Genomic DNA, 17,529 nt, shown 5'->3' with positions numbered 1-17,529 from the left:
ATTAATGATACAATTTTTGAGGGTTGAAAAATGTGCCTTAATTTTGTAACAAATGACTTTTATAGCTTAAGTATTCCACCATAGAACAAAGATAAAATTATAACCATTCTGTACAAGTGAAATTATTTTTTTGAAGAAGAGGATAAAAACATAGGGATAGTAGTTGCAAAAAGACAAAATTATTAGCACAGCAGAACACAAGTCATTTAAAAATAAGAATATAACTACTGTTTATAATTCTTATCTCTACTCTTATGGTCTTTTACAAGCATAAATTAAGCCTAAAACAAAACAGAGCATAAGATGAGCTACTCAAATGTCTGCTTTTATGGACATGATCAGTTTTGTTTATAATTTGTCATATATTTTCATCTCCTTACAACAATTACATATTAGGAATAAAAATGAAGTGTAATAAATTCATTTCATCCCTCAAAATATTTTCCTCCTAAATTTAAAACAGGTTGGATGTATTTTAGAGAGGAAATACTGAGATTGGTTCATAAAAGACTTCACTGCTAGGAGGGCAGCCCGGATTCTGGGATTCAGTATATTTCAGAATTCAGCTAGAATTCTTGCAGCCTGCAGCCAAATCAAGTCTCAATACAAGGGGATTAAAAATACAGCGAGTGTAAAAACTAAGAGGGGGGAAAATAAAAAATAAAAAGGTTGGCATATGTCACTAGAGTTGAAAATACGTACATTTGCTCCCACTCACAAATACGCTATGCAGAAGGTGCTATAAAATCATAGCCACTGGGCTAAATACTTTCAGAATACTTACTGAGGGATCACACGAGCAGTCAAGGCTCTCCCTGGGGGCTCTTGTGAAGGGGCACTGGACCAGGGGCCGGACTTCTTTGGGATGCTTTGGAGTGTAAACAGGATTGCTTAGAAGATGATTAAGGCTTCCATGAGTCCCATTATTAGGAGCTGGTGTCAAATTCAGTAAATCTGCATAATTCCAAGAATGGTAAATAAAGATTTACTTAAGAAATTTCAAAACTAAATAGTAGTTTTGCACTATGAATTTTATTTTTTAAATCCAAATCTATATGAGTCCTTAACTCTTTACCTAAAATAAAACTAAAAATCTCTCTTTCTCAGGTTGTAGAATATTTATGATCAGGCTATTCTTGATGGAAATATTGATATGCACACTGTACTTCTCTATAAAAATCTCTAAATTTTAATGTAAACAGTAACTATAGTTATCCCCTATTCAATGTTTATTATATGCCAATCGTGCTAAATATATTTGTTGTCAATATTTGGTAGATGAATACAGAGAGACATCATTTCATCATTATTCAGTCATTAAGTCATGTCTGACTCTTCGCAACCCCATGGACTGCAGTACGCCAGGCTTCCCTATCCTTCACTATCTCCCAGAGTTTGCTCAAATTCATGTCCATTGAGTCGATGATGCCATCCAACCATTTCATCCTGTCATCCCTTCTCCTTTTGCCCTCAATCTTTCCCAGCATTAGGGTCTTGTCCAATGAGTTGGCTCTTTGCATCAGGTGGCCAAAATATTGGAGCTTTAGCATCAGTCCTTCCAGTGAGTATTCAGGGTTGATTTCCTTTATGATTGACTAGTTTGATCTGCTTGCTGCCCAAGGGACTCTCAAGAGTCTTCTCCAACACCACAGTTCCAAAGCTTTAGCACTCAACCTTCTTTATGGTCCAACTCTCATATCCGTACATGACTACTGGAAAAACCATAGCTTTGACTTGATGGAACTTTGTTGGCAAAGTGATGTCTCTACTTTTGAATACGCTGTTTAGATTTGCCATAGCTTTTCTTCAAAGGAGCAAGCATTTCATTGTACTTCATTTTATTACACTCCAGAGATTTTTTTTACAGTTGAAGGTCTATGACAGTCCCACATTGTGAGATGATGCTTAGCATGTTTTAGCAATAAAGTACTTTTTAATTAAAGTATGTATATTTTTCTAAACATAAGCTACTGCACACTTAATGGACTACAGTATAGTGTAAAAGTAGCTTTTATATGCACTGAAAATCAAAAAAATTCATGTACTTGCTTTATTAGAGTATTCACTTTATTGCAATGGTCTAGAACTGAATTTCAATTTCTCCAAGGTGGGCTTCCCAGTTGGCACTAGTGGTAAAGAAGCTACCTGCCAATGCAGGAGAATTAGGAGATGTGGGTTCAATCCCTGGGTCAGGAAGATGCCCTGGAGGAGGAAATGGCAACCCACTCCAGTATTCTTGCCTGGAGAATCCCATGGACAGAGGGGCCTGTTGGGCTACAGTCCACAGTGTCGCAAAGAGTTGGACTTGACTGAAGCGACTTGGTACACATGCACGACTGGAATCAGCATGCTTACTTAGCTCAAGGTCTCAAGTTACTAATATAGTAGACCTGGATTCAAAATCAGCTCAGTCCAAGTCTAAGACTCATGCTGTTAATAATAATAATAGCAAACACTTACACAGTAAAGCACTTATTATATGCCAGGCACTGTTTAGACGCTTTAGGATATATTAACTCATTTAAGTATTCAGTCTCCCACTAAAAGAATTATGTCAATACTTAGGACACATTTAAGGTTTTATAAATTCTAGTACTGTTATCAGAAAAAGGAAGCAATATTTAAAATGCAATATTCAACCATAAAAGCTCTAATTTAGAAGGTATGGAGTAAACTAAGAATATAGCCAATGCGTTCTCCTCCATTTCTGCAACCTTGACATTGCCGTCCATTCAACTATTATTGCTACTAGAGGATCCACCTGTTTTTTCTACCTTTCACAACCTCCAAACTCTTTTCTCTGGCTTCCACCCTGATCTGGTTCAATTGTCATCTCATTAAGTCTAGGGCCTAGCAAAGTATCAGGCACTTACAATTTATAGACCATCTGCTCTGACTGTTATATTTTGCCACTGTGCAGCCTAGTGGAAACATCAGATAGCTATGTTTTGCATATGTTTTCAATGACTCTGGGTCAGGAAGAAGAAAGGTGGAAATATGAGGATCTTGCCTTATCATCATTTCCTGAAAGGTGCCCAATATGTGACCTACTTTTGATAATCTATTCCAGGTCTGTGTTCAGAAGGGAGAAGAGCTACCTGTTCACACTTACCACACATTAAGTTATAGACTTCAATATTTTCAAAGGAGTCAACTTCAGTGCTGTGCTTGAATCCAGGTCCATAGCCAATAAAGAGGGCCTACGTTGGCCAGAAAAGAAACTGGTCACTAAAGAGTTGGTCACTAAAAAGGTATTTTTTTGCCCATTGTACATATACAAACTGGTTATATTAAGATAAGTGGAAAAATACTGTGCCCAGTGGCCCTTCTAGGATATTATTTTAATCCCTGTTGCACATTTAATCTAAAGACATCTAAGATATCTTTCTTAACTTTATTACAATTCTGAACCTGACAATCAGAACAAAATGATGATGAAATTTTTTTTAAACTGTGAAATGGGATCTAAATCTTACTCTGCCCACCATACACCATGCTGTAGGGATAATGATATGAGTGTATTTTGAAATTTTTACAGTGCTAGGCAAATGGAAGGGATTATCTTTATTTAGAACATAAGTATGTTATCTTTCCACCTATTAATTACTGCCTTTTGTTTACTGTGAATCAACATTCTCAATGAAGTACAAATAGATGAAAAAATAATTATTAGAAATATAGTATGAAATGTGGGCTTCCCTGGTGGCTCAGTGGGAAAGAATCTGCCTGCCAATGTAGCAGACACAGGTTTGATCCCTGGGTTGGGAAGATCTCCTAGAGGAGGAAATGGCAGCCCATTCCAGAGTTCTTGCCTAGAAAATCCCATGGAAAGAGGAGCCTAGTGGGCTACAGTCCATAGGGTCATAAAGAGTTGGACACAACTGAGTGTGTGTGTGTGCGCGTGCACAGACACACACACACACACACACAAAGTGTAAGTCACACATTCAGGAAATGTAACTTTTTAAAATTCTATTAATGTTCAAAGTAAAACAGCTATATGAAAGTATGTGCCTCATTAATTCTCTTTAAAGACTCATAAGAACAGTCTACATCTTTAAGTCTAAAACTTTATATATCAGTTTTTTCTTTAGATATAAACTATAATTTTTAAAGTAGAATAGGTTTACTCACTTGCATATTCAAAAATGTATTATCAGAGCCATGGAATCCACCTCCACAATATTTCCTTTCTGAAGGATTCCTAATTGTCACATAATACGAATTAATAATGCAAAGTCCACTCATAAAGCAAAATCGACACCCATGACATTATTTCCATTAATAAAGAGCAACTATTTTTTGATAGTTAACAATTTATTTGTAAAAAGTATACCATTTAGCCTAAAGAAATGCTTGGAACATAGTAGATGTTCACTAAATATTAGTTCTCTCATGAGGATAAGGACCTTCTCTTCTTTCATATTCTTTTTCTAAACACTGAAAGCACAGTTCTCCAATAAGGGAGAGACCTTGTAATTCTGTTGACTGAATTCTGGTTTACTGTTTAGGTTTTGCTGGACAGAGGTATGTATTTATCATCTCTGGCTTCCTGGCTTCCAGGAGTTAATGATCAAGTTTGAGACATTAACAATATGCACAATCCAAATAATTTGCTGAACATACCAATAAACTGAGGTTTATTGATGGATTTAGTATAACAAGAATGAAAAAAACAGCTCTGTCTAATGAAGATGGTAATTGCTCATTATTATAACATAAAGAGCTTTTGCCAATCATTTGTTAGACTTTGAAGCTATTATTAGGCATAACCATAACATGTAGAAAAGACACAAGGCAAGTGGAACATAAGAAATAATCAAGATGGATGTGAGGGGACAGAGCAGTGGTTGTTAGCTGGAGGTGGCCCCCTCTCACCAGGGAATTGCAGCAATGCCTGCAGATATTTTTTGTTGTCACAACTATAGACAGTACTTTTTCATCTAGTCAGTAGAAGCCAGGGATGTTTTCAAATACCCCAAAACACACAGGACAGCTCCCCACCACAAAGAATTATCTGATCCCAAATGTCAATAGTCCAAGGCTGAGAGAAACTGGGACAAAGAGAATCATACTTGAAGTCTTCATATTATAACACCATTGGAAAGGACCCAATGGTCCTTTCAAGGACCTTGAATGACTAGGTTTACCTGGGAGACTGTCAGAACTTACAATGCAAGTTGCCACTGAGGATCCAAATAGAACGTCAAGTGCTCAATTCTGTCATTTTTGGCAAAATGCAAACGCTTGGGTAAGAAATGTTTCAGGTAAGGTTTGAAGTGCTGGTTTGGTTCCTGGCACTGAAATTGTAAGAGACAAAGAAAAACCATTTCCACATTTTCTAAGTGTAAACTGCTCTTGAAATTGCTTCCTAAGTCCATATGAATTTTTTTCTCCCGAATGTTTAATCAGTATGCCCAATAAGTCATAGATGCAAAAATAACTGAGTTTTCACTACTTACATAATGTATAATTTGCATATTCTCAACTATTGTATTTTCTTATTTTATAGGAAATCATAATTATTGCATAAGAGTCCTAGTCCTCAATTTAGTCCTTAGATTGAGTCACTAGTTTATATCTGTGCTACTACTGATAATCTATTTTCAAATACTCTTATAATAATTTTAAGAACTTTCTTTAAAATTGTAAGAATTTTCACCAAGTAAAAAAATGGAATATAGGTAAATCAGCACTAGGACAAAAGTTTAAGAAATCAACCTAAGAAAAACTGGTAGGAAATATATTATAATGCTAAGTGTTTGTGGTAGTATGGCTACAGGCTTTCCCTTCCTATTGTTTTCAATTATTTCTTGTACTGTCATATAAATTTAATAATGTCAATAAATAAATTCTTAAAATTTTAAAAACCTACATTATTGAGATACGTCCTTAAAGACCTTTAAAAACTACAGGGCATTTAAATGTTGGCCCAGATATTCCCCCCCCCAAAAAAGAAAATAGATTAGGTTAAAATCCTATAATCTCCCAATCAAATACTAAAACTTTCTTCTAAATATATTTTATACAAAACTAGCAACAAAACAGTAATAGGGAAAAAAAAGATACTCACAGAAAGATTTTTGGCAATGCCTTCATAATCAACTGAAGAGAGGTAAAGATAAGAATAGTTGAATGGTATGCTACCATTAAAAATAATACAAAAATATAGCACATCAGACACAAATCCATTTAAAACAATCACATACTACTTTAATAGTTTTTCTTAAGTACTAATTAAAACTTGTTATTATACAAGTTAGAGTCTATGCTTTGGGTTACTATGTCAATATATGTGTATAACAATTTTCCTGGAGGGAAATCTACTTCTCCTCACAAATACTCAACCATATCTACTGAAACATATAGCACTGCATATACCCAAACCTAATCCAACAGTGATGACTGTCAGAAAAATCTCTTTTCTCTTTCCATTTCAAAGGTAATTATAACAGAATGATAAACAAAACTGCTCTTAGTATTTTAGAATTACCAAGGATGGTAATCGAAAAGAAGGGTATAACAATCAATTCTTAACCAGGCTTGATTTTCAAAAGAATGAATATTTAAAATTTCCTGGCAGTTTGGGTATGACATGTGATCAAGAGAGAATGTGAAATTTCTTCTTCTCTGCTCACAAAACACATTCTCATTGTTTTTTGGAATAGTTTAAGAAAGTCATTTCTGAGAACAGAAATTAGTTGCTTATAGAATTAATCATCTCAGCCAGCATTCCTCCTCATAATGGAATATTATCCTATAACACCTGTAAGTTAGTTTAATGAAATGATATTAATTAAAGTTGAATAAATGTAGCTGAAATTTTGAGTTTTTTTCCTTATAAGTAATCTTGAATCCAACAAAAGCAAAATATGAAAGTGAAAGTGTTACTCGCTCAGTTGTGTCTCTGAGACTCTTTGCGATGCCATAGACTGTAGCCCGCCAGGCTCCTCTGTCCATGGAATTCTCCAGGCAAGAATACTGGAATGGGTTGCCATTCCCTTCTCTAGGAGATCCTCCCAACCCAGGAATCGAACCTAGGTCCCCTGCATTGCAGGCAGATGCTTTACCATCTGAGCCACCAGGGAAGCCCAAGAAAAATACACATAACATAAAACTGTACCAAGCTCATCAAATAATATTCTTAGTCATGAATAACAGGTAAGTGGTTAGACTTATGTCCTCATATCCAGTCCCATAAAATCCCTTTGGGTGCAGAAGGCCAGTCCTGGATATTTAATCATGAAAAAGAAATTAATTGATCACCTTTAATTTAAAGATATGATTCAGAGGAATGTATTGTAAATATAGAGCTTTCCCAGGTACTGCAGGGGTAAAGAATTCACCTGCTAATGCAGGAGATGCAAGAGATGCAGGTTCAATCCCTGGGAAGAAGATCCCCTACAGTAGGAAATGGCAACCCACTCCAGTATTCCTTCCTGAAGAATCCTATGGACAGAGGAGCCTGGCAGGCTACAGTCTATGGGGTTACAAAGAGTCAGACACAACTGAGCACGTACACACTAGTTGTAAATATAATCATATTCAAAATTAGCACAGAGATATACTTACATGAATAGTATTTATCTGGAACATCAGAGGGTCTCAGTCGAGCTGCGGGTCCATATACAACTTTATAATCTTTAGTATCTCCCAAGTATTTATTCAGATACACATATTTCTTACAACTGCCTTGTTCCATGCCTAGGAGAAAAAAAAAATCCCCAAACATGTCGCAACCTTAATAAAAAACCTTTAACATGTAGGACAGAATTTCTTTCACTTTCAGAATTAAAATCAATAAACATGAGGTCAGCACTCATGATGGGCTTCCTAGGTGGTGCTAGTGGTAAAGAACCTGCCTGTCAGTGCAGAATACTTAAAAGATGTGGGTTCGATCCCTGGGTCAGGAAGATTCCCTGGAGGAGGGCATGGCAACTCGCTCTAGTATTCCTGCTTGGAGAAACCCATGGACAGAGGAGCCTGGTGGGCTACCAGTCCATGGGGTCACAAAGAGTAGAACATGACTGAAGTGACTTAGCACACATGCAGGCAGCATTTATGATAGTTGAACATCTAACAGGTAAGACACAGAGTTTCACATATATCTACCACTTCGCTTAAAAAAAATATTTTCCCTTCTCTCCATCTAAAATTAGTTCAGTGTTTCTTATTTATGTATTACAATATTTTTATGTGAATGAGGAAGAATATCACAGTTTTAGCCTGAGTATGAAAGCACAGTTATTTTCTCAGAATCAACTAGTATATTAACTAGGAGTATAAAACACTCATCTCATTTTCAGACTGGAGGCTTCTTTAGAATACATCTTCTTAGGACTGTTTCTAGAAATAGTTTTCAATAATTATTTCTGAAGCAAACAATAATAACAACAAGAGCAAACAAAAAGAAGCTTTTTCTGATTTTCCTGTATACACATGGCTTTTACAGTCCCAAGTCTGCATACAAACATGTTTTAAAGGTCACAGTAAATAAGAGTTAGATCAAAATACTGCCAAAATTAACACATACTCCCTTTAAAAGTCAGATTTATCATTCTAGAGAAAATAGAAGAAGCACATAATAATCTGTTCAAAGTATGCCTAAAATGTTTAGAGTAGATTTACCAAACTTTAATATTGAAAAAATAACTCTCCAAGTTTCTAATGTAAGTCTTCCCCAAATCAGGAGATAAGTGCGTTGTGGTTAATAAGCTCATAGGTGTCTGTGAGTTCTGTGTTTTATTTGTATGTTATATTTAATGTAATGTTTTCTAAAGATTCTCCACAAGGAATAATTAGCTATAAAAGTCAGAGGAAATAATAAAACATTAATCAATCAAGTAAACTTTTGGAAGCTCCATTTAACCTGAAAGATAAAGGATATAAACCCAGGTTACCATGATCTGAAATAAGGATGAGGTTCAAGCATCTATGCAAGTTCAGCTCCTTCAGACCATCCATCAGCATGCCAACCATGTTGTCAACCCTCTGCAAAGCTCTGATGACCTAAGAAAGGGAAACAATCTCATGTCATGCAGTTAAAAGTATTCATGGAATGCTTCTTAGAGTTCTGTGTATTTAATTTTTTAAAACTAGAACTTCTAAGAATAAAACCCATTATTTCCAAACAAACTGCATTATTTTGCATACGAATGTCACAAGGACACAGAATGGCATATGGTTTTGGCAAACTGCCTTTGGTATTTCTCTCCTCCTCTCTCCCAGCAAAATCACCTGAGGGAAATTCTTGTGCAGCTTTGCCTATAGCAAACCAGTCTAATCTTTACTTATAGTCTGTATATTTTACTCTATTACGAAACACGCTCTTTCAACAAGATCTCACATTGACTGAAAGATATCCAAGTAACATGGACTGGAATTTTTAAGAATTAAGATAAAGTAAGTTTTGATGAGCCAATAATACTAGCGTTTAACCAAGTTTATAAATTAATGAATATGATTTGAAAAGTAATGGACTGAACCCTGAATGAAGATAAATCAGAAAAGCAGTTATGTTGGGAAATCTTTCAATTCAGTTCAGTTCATTCGCTCAGTCGTGTCCAACTCCCTGTGACCCCATGAACCGCAGGATGCCAGGCCTCCCTGTCCATCATCAACTCCCACAGTTCATCCAAACTTATGTGCATTGAGTCAGTGATGCCATCCAACCATCTCAGCCTCTGTCATCCCCTTCTCCTCCTGCCCTCAATCTTTCCCAGCATCAGGGTCTTTTCAAATGAGTCAGCTCTTTGCATCAGGTGACCAAAATATTAGAGTTTCAGCTTCAACATCAGTCCTTCCAATGAACACCCAGGACTGATCTCCTTTAGGATGGACTGGTTGGATCTCCTTGCAGTCCAAGGGACTCTCAAGAGTCTTCTCCAACAACACAGTTCAAAAGCATCAATTCTTCTGCACTCAGCTTTCTTTATTGTCCAACTCTCACATCCATACATGACTACTGGAAAAACCATAGCCTTCACTACATGGACCTTTGTTGACAAAGTAATGTCTCTGCTTTTGAATATGCTATCTAGGTTGGTCATAACTTTCCTTCCAAGGAGTAAGCATCTTTTATTTTCATGGCTGCAATCACCATCTGCAGTGATTTTGGAGCACCCAAAATAAAGTCAGCCACTGTTTCCACTCTTTCCCCATCTATTTGCCATGAAGTGATGGGACCGGATGCCATGATCTTCGTTTTCTGAATGTTGAGCTTTAAGCCAACTTTTTCACTTTCCTCTTTCACTTTCATCAAGAGGCTTTTTAGTTCTTCTTCACTTTCTGCCATAAGGGTGGTGTCATCTGCATATCTGAGGTTATTGGTATTTCTCCCGGCAATCTTGATTCCAGCTTGTGCTTCATCCAGCCCAGTGTTTCTCATGATGTACTCTGCATATAAGTTAAATAAGCAGGGTGACAATATACAGCCTTGACGTACTCCTTTTCCTATTTGGAACCAGTCTGTTGTTCCATGTCCAGTTCTAACTGTTGCTTCCTGACCTGCATACAGGTTTCTCAAGAGGGAAATCTTTAGTGAACAGAAAAGTAATACTGGTCTTAAAATTTATATGATCTGATCCTTTACAAAATGATCCTTAGAGTTACTTGTAGCCAAACTTACCTAGAGATGGATCTTGATAGTGAAAGAATAAAACTTATATTAGCATCTGGCCAATTGTTTAGACTAACATAAGAGGTACGGGAAACTTCCCTCAGTCTAGTGATGGCAGGACCGCACTGTCAGCCATGCATCTCCCACCTCTAAGAAAGAGCATCTCTGCTGAGCTGATGGACAAAATCAAAGCCAGGGCACACAGCATTGTTAACTACATTGAAGTCACTGGAGATAGGTTTTGCTAGAAAGAGTACAAAGGGTGGAGTGTGACAGGTCTCATTTGAAATTAAAAATGCAGAATTTAACTCATCATTTGTTCAATTCAGCACCATAGATAGTGTAAAATCAAACAGTGCTCCCAGTTCCTTTTGATTAAAGTGCATCATTGTAGTTTAATAGAAATGTCCTTAATACTCTTTCCAGAAATCATGGATTCTTATAGAATAATCAAGAAATCTGCTTCAAAGCAAGGTTCAGTTAGATGCTACCAGGTTTAATGAAAAAACCACTGATAAAAATGTACTTACTTCACTGCTGACTGGTCCATAAGAGTGACCCGAAGAATCTGGTTCTTCTAAATACAGAGTGTAAAAGTGTGGTCTAAATCAAACAGTATCAAAATGTAATATTTTATGAACACATTGTAAAACAGAATAGAAAGAATAATTCAACAAATGATAGTGAATAAAAGTTATACAGCACTGGGGTAACATTTCTAAAAGTGCTGAGAAATAATTTACATGTTTAGAATTCTTCGAAACGCGGCTATAATAGTCACTAAAAAGTTCATTTGGATGTAAAACATCATAGCCAATAGCAAATTTTTCTATCTTCTATTTAAAATATTCAGACATTTTTATAAAACAAATGAGTATTTTACGGTAGAAATTAATCATCTACATACCTTTCATCTTTAGGAAGCTGTAGCCACTTAAGAATGGCTAAAATTCTTTCTTCAAATGGTACTGAACTAAAATGAAAGATAAAATGAAACAAATATGTGACGAGTGTCAGGGTTTAAAATATCAATGTGTGTCTTACTGAAAACTGCATTCAGAGAGATTAAAACAATTCAAGACATCAAATATGTTTGAAGTAATGTAAGAGTTTCATCTGAAAACTTAAAATTGTTTTCCCGACCTAGGAACAAATATTAAGTTTTTACACATATGAAAGTTGTTGTTGTTCATTATTATTCAGTTACCCAGTCATGTCTGACTCTGCAACACCACAGACTACAGCACACCAAGCCTCCCTGCCCCTCACCATCCCCCAAAGTTTGCCCAAGTTCATGTCCACTGCATTGGTGATGCCATCCAGCCACCTCATCCTCTGATGTCCTCTTCTCCTTCTGCCCTCAATCTTTCCCAGCATCAAGGACATCAATGAGTCAGCTGTTTGCATCAGATGACCAAAATACTGGAGCTTCAGCTTCAGCATCAATCCTTCCAATGAGTATTCAGGATTGATTTCCCTTAAGATTTACTGGTTTGATCTCCTTGCTGTTAAGGGACTTTCAGGAGTCTTTTCCAGCACCACAGTTTGAAGGCATCAATTCTTTGGCATTCTGCCTTCTTTACGGTCTCATGACCACTGGGAAGACCACAGTCTTAACTATATTGGACCTTTTTTCGGCAGTGATGTCTCTGCTTTTCAACACACTGTCCAGGTTTGTAACAGCTTTCCTGCCAAGAAGCAATCATCTTCTGATTTCATGGCTGCAGTCACCATCTGCAGTGATTTTTAGAGCCCAAGAAGAGGAAATATGTCACTATTTCCACTCCCTCTTCTATTTGCCATGAAGTAATGGGGCTAGATGCCATGATCTTAAGTCTTTTTTTTTTTTTTTTTAACATTTAGCTTTAAACTGGCTCTTTCACTTTTATCCTTCACCCTCATCAAGAGGCTCTTTAGTTCCTGTTCACTTTCTGCCACTGGAGTGGTATCATCTGCATATCTGATGTTGTTGTTTTTCCCGCATATCTTGATTCCAGCTTGTAACTTAACTAGCCCGGCATGACTCATGATATTCTCAGAGTATAGGTTAAACAAACAGAAAGTTTGTAAAAAACAAAAATGAAAGTTGTAGTTGGGTCTAAAAATTTGCTTCCCATTTTCTACCTGAGGATTTTATTCCTGTACCTCAGAATAGGAACTGCCATGTCATGAATAACCCAACTGTCAATCAATATACTCTTTAAAGGGGACCTCTCTGGTGGCTCAGATGGTAAAGCGTCTGTGTACAATGCGGTAGACCCGGGCTCGATCCCTGGGTTGGGAAGATCCCCTGGAGAAGGAAATGGCACCCCACTCCAGTACTCTTGCCTGGAAAATCCCATGGACAGAGGAGCCTGGTAGGCCACAGTCCATGGGGTCGCAAAGAGTCGGACACGACTGAGTGACTTCACTTTCTTTTCATGAAGATGAACTCACTCATTGATGACTCTCAGTAAAATTGGGAAATGGACACTTGTTGGGCAGACAGTTCTCCAGGCAACAGTTTTTGGGTAGAATTAATGACATCTTCCTCTGGGCACAGAATTTTGTTTATAGGTCTCCATCAAAGTGCTTGCCCAACCCCAAGTACACTAGGTTGTTCCTTGAGAAGGTTTCTATCAGAACTTGAGAGGCCAGAGAACATGTACCACTAGTCTGCAAAATTCTCCAGGTCTAAGACAGTGCCTGGTGCAGAGAATCTCAATTACCACCTATGGAATGAAATTAATGGCAAATAACAAGGTGCTCACATGAACCACAGAGAATCAACAGTAGCCTAAGGTTACAAAAGAAAATACGCATTTCTTGTTTGGAATTTATGAACTTTCCCTTTCGTCCCTCAAATACACTATCGTATTGGTTTTATGACATAAATTCCCCAAGTATAAGCCAAATTATTTTGCTAGTCTCACTAAAAGAATCCGAAGGGAGTCTTCCAGGAAAAAAGTCGTGTGTTTTGTTTTTTTTTGCCCCACAATACCACACGGATTTTGATATCACAGGGAGATTACTCTAATCAGTTCCACTATAGATGGAATGTTTAAAAAAGTAATTTGAAAATGCAAATCTAGAGGTGCCATTAATATCTTCTTTCAAATAGTATTTCTGGACACCAAAGGGTCACTCCTACCTATGTCCCTTTAATACTTTCAGCTCCTTCTCCTAGTTCTTTCTTCCTGGAGTGAAAATATTCAGGACCCCTACTTTCACCAGGACTTCAATTCTTATTCCTATCCAAAGATCTGAACACAAACTCCAACATGTTACCACCAGTGCTTTCTAGAAAAACTCCAGAAAAAAAAAAAAAAAAACACCTCATCTAGTTTTACTATCTACCATCCATTTAAAACTCTTTGAAATAGAGTTCTTATTTTGATAGGTCTCATTTTTCAGATAACATATCATTCAAATGCTAGAACTCAGGCTGTGATAAGAAAATAAACTGTTCTGTGTTATAGGTCCTAGAAAAAGTACAGTTATACATACACATTATAGATTTTATAGATGTCCGGGAAAATTCCATTGATTTTCACATCTGATCCTGGCCAAAAAAATGTGCCTGTCTTCAGGCCTTGATATTTAGCTGTCAGCCAAATCTGGAGAAGACAGAGAAGGAAAATTAGGAAACTATGTAAGCACTGATTTCTTAGGAAACTGTGTTCACACAACTGCCAATGCTTTCGTCTCAAATGCTAGAAAGTTTTGATGTCAATAAGCTCCAGCAGTTAAGACTACAAAACAACCATGAAATGTGACTTTGAACAGCAGCAAAAAGAAATTAAATAATCAGAAATTAAATTAACTTAAAGAATATAAACAATTGGTAACTCCTGCAACTTTTATAGACTTGCTTCTACTTAATATGCTTCTGTTAAAAGAAAAAAAAAATCACAAGAAAAGAAAAATTCACAAATATACATATCTTTAACTTATTGACATATTTTGCTTATGTAACTTAATATTTATTGAGCACTTATTATTGCCAGTTACAGTTCTAAATGGTACTCGTATAAGCAACTTAGATTATTAATAATCATCACAATAATTCTATGAGGTAGTTAACAGAATTATATACAGTACAGAAAACTTAGGCACAGAAAGATTACTTTGCCCAAAATTCATGATTTTAAATGTCAGAGCTAAAAATCTGAAATTATAACTTGCAAATTAACATCATTCTCTTTTCCTCCTAAAGAGATATCAGATCAGATCAGATCAGTTGCTCAGTCGTGTCCGACTCTTTGTGACCCCATGAATCGCAGCATGCCAGGCCTCCCTGTCCATCACCAGCTCCCAGAGTTCACTCAGACTCACGTCTATCGAGTCAGTGATGCCATCCAGCCATCTCATCCTCTGTCATCCCCTTCTCCTCCTGCCCCCAATCCCTCCCAGCATCAGAGTCTTTTCCAATGAGTCAATTCTTCACATGAGGTGGCCAAAGTACTGGAGTTTCAGCTTTAGCATCATACCTTCCAAAGAAATCCCAGGGCTGATCTCCTTTAGAATGGACTGGTTGGATCTCCTTGCAGTCCAAGGGACTCTCAAGAGTCTTCTCCAACACCACAGTTCAAAAGCATCAATTCTTCGGCACTCAGCCTTCTTCACAGTCCAACTCTCACATTCACACATGACCACAGGAAAAACCATAGCCTTGACTAGACGGACCTTTGTTGGCAAAGTAATGTCTCTGCTTTTGAATATGCTATCTAGGTTGGTCATAACTTTCCTTCCAAGGAGTAAGCGTCTTTTAATTTCATGGCTGCAGTCACCATCTGCACTGATTTTGGAGCCCAGAAAAATAAAGTCTGACACTGTTTCCACTGTTTCCCCATCTATTTCCCATGAAGTGATGGGACTGGATGCCATGATCTTTGTTTTCTGAATGTTGAGCTTTAGGCCAACTTTTTCACTCTCCACTTTCACCTTCATCAAGAGGCTTTTGAATTCCTCTTCACCTTCTGCCATAAGGGTGATGTCATCTGCATATCTGAGGTTATTGATATTTCTCCCGGCAATCTTGATTCCAGCTTGTGTTTCTTTCAGCCCAGCGTTTCTCATGATGTACTCTGCATATAAGTTAAATAAACAGGGTGACAATATACAGCCTTGACGAACTCCTTTTTCTATTTGGAACCAGTCTGTTGTTCCATGTCCAGTTCTAACTGTTGCTTCCTGACCTGCATACAAATTTCTCAAGAGGCAGATCAGGTGTTCTGGTATTTCCATCTCTTTCAGAATTTTCCACAGTTTATTGTGATCCACACAGTCCAAGGCTTTGGCATAGTCAATAAAGCAGAAATAGATGTTTTTCTGGAACTCTCTTGCTTTTTCCATGATCCAGCGGATGTTGGCAATTTGATCTCTGGTTCCTCTGCCTTTTCTAAAACCAGCTTGAACATCAGGAAGTTCACGGTTCACATATTGCTGAAGCCTGGCTTGGAGAATTTTGAGCATTACTTTACTAGCGTATGAGATGAGTGCAATTGTGCGGTAGTTTGAGCATTCTTTGGCATTGCCTTTCTTTGGGATTGGAATGAAAACTGACCTTTTCGAGATATCAAGACTATTCAAATAGACCTTTTAGAATTGTTGCGGCTATTTTTAAAAATTGAAAAGGAGAACACATCTAAATCACAATCAGGGAGAATCTTCTAAGTCAGCAAATGCAGACAGTCATAGTTTACTCCTGAAGAAACAATTAGCTTTGTGTAGATCAAAATATTACCCCCAGATTACTGCTCTTTGCTACTAGGACAAAAAGGTATCCTTAAGCAGAAAATAAAACTGGCTCAGAATAACCTGAACCCTACTCTGGAATAAAATATACAAAGATATAAACTATATTTAGAGTTATCTGCATTTACCTTTATTTGCATAAGGATTACACAAACACAGTAGAGTAAATAGGTTCTTAAAAACTCCAGGGGATCTGTCATTTTACTCTGATAGAAACAGATGAGAATAATAAAAAATAATTTTAATAGCTAAATTAAATAAACAACTCACTGGTTCTCCTTTGTACCACTCTGGGTTAAATTTCTCTTTGTTTTTAAGTGCAAAGTTAGCGTTCATTTGGGGATCATATATATTATTGTCAATGATGCCATGGGATTCCGGATAAAGTCCCTAAAATATATAAAATACAAGTTTTATGCAAGTTGTGAGTTTTTAATGTTAAGGTTACAGAACAAAATCATCAGAGAGAAATACACAACTGAAGCTACAAGGAACTTAACCTAGCTTAAGAAGAGAAGAACAAAACACTGCATATGATCAAAATACAACCAACTGCTTAAGGTTTTATGTAGTACTTGTGTTTTAATTTATGTAATAGGAGAAAATACATTAGGAATGGTAGCAGCCTCTTAATTTTGAAAAAAGTACTGAGATGTCCTTTTGGATTGCTCAGTGAAAAATTTCTGCATAACAGAATCCTTTTTGATTGGGTTCAAGAATAGCTTGTACCAATATAAGTCAAAGTATTAATTCTGTGGCCTTGAGGCCTAATGAATTCTACATTTTTTTTTTCTGGATCCAAATTAAATCTGAAAGTGAAGCAAAAAGAGAGGTGTAATCACATCTAGAGTCAGGTAAAGTGGTTTGCTTAGACTCAAACATTGAAATGATTGGAAAGACGGCTGAGGACCTGTGAGTGCAATCTGGGGCTCAAATAAAGTAAGTTAAAAACTAATCAGAAAGAACAGAACTTAAGAATCTTAAAGGGAATTAAGAAATCATTTCTTGGGGTCTTCAATCACCTCTTTTCACATATGGGAAATGGAGACCCAGAAGGTAAGGTGACTTTCCAAGGTCACAACGCGTTAGTAGAAGAATAAGAACCAGAACCTCAGTTTTCCTGCTTAACTACACATGAAAAAGAAGTTATTTTTTTCTGATCTGAAATCTGATTA

The 17,529-nt window shown here is 36.8% G+C and overlaps 1 protein-coding gene across 4 annotated transcripts in view; it reads right to left on the bottom strand.

The window, feature by feature from the left end:
* Positions 1-17,529, bottom strand: part of ENPP1 (ectonucleotide pyrophosphatase/phosphodiesterase 1) — a 74,453-nt gene that overhangs the window by 14,645 nt on the left and 42,279 nt on the right. For 2 of the 4 annotated variants that reach the window (XM_086316543.1, XM_086316542.1), the window contains exons 8-18: positions 16,625-16,744; positions 14,105-14,214; positions 11,526-11,591; positions 11,149-11,221; positions 8,901-9,009; positions 7,573-7,704; positions 6,074-6,105; positions 5,173-5,300; positions 4,135-4,204; positions 3,113-3,200; positions 785-954 (exon numbers count right to left, since the gene is read on the bottom strand). In XM_086316543.1, coding sequence (XP_086172669.1) covers positions 785-954; positions 3,113-3,200; positions 4,135-4,204; positions 5,173-5,300; positions 6,074-6,105; positions 7,573-7,704; positions 8,901-9,009; positions 11,149-11,221; positions 11,526-11,591; positions 14,105-14,214; positions 16,625-16,744 — 1,098 coding nt within the window. The remainder of the gene's footprint in view (positions 1-784; positions 955-3,112; positions 3,201-4,134; positions 4,205-5,172; positions 5,301-6,073; positions 6,106-7,572; positions 7,705-8,900; positions 9,010-11,148; positions 11,222-11,525; positions 11,592-14,104; positions 14,215-16,624; positions 16,745-17,529) is intronic. The other 2 variants (XM_086316545.1, XM_086316544.1) reach the window with 1 other exon arrangement.

This window comes from Bos grunniens, chromosome 9 (assembly GCF_055505025.1).
Source record: "Bos grunniens cultivar Pamir isolate PY7600 chromosome 9, Bosgru_T2T1.0, whole genome shotgun sequence".
Lineage (NCBI taxonomy): Eukaryota > Metazoa > Chordata > Mammalia > Artiodactyla > Bovidae > Bos > Bos grunniens.
The sequence above is the reverse complement of the archived record's forward strand: the minus strand, read 5'-3'. Positions and strand labels throughout refer to the sequence as shown.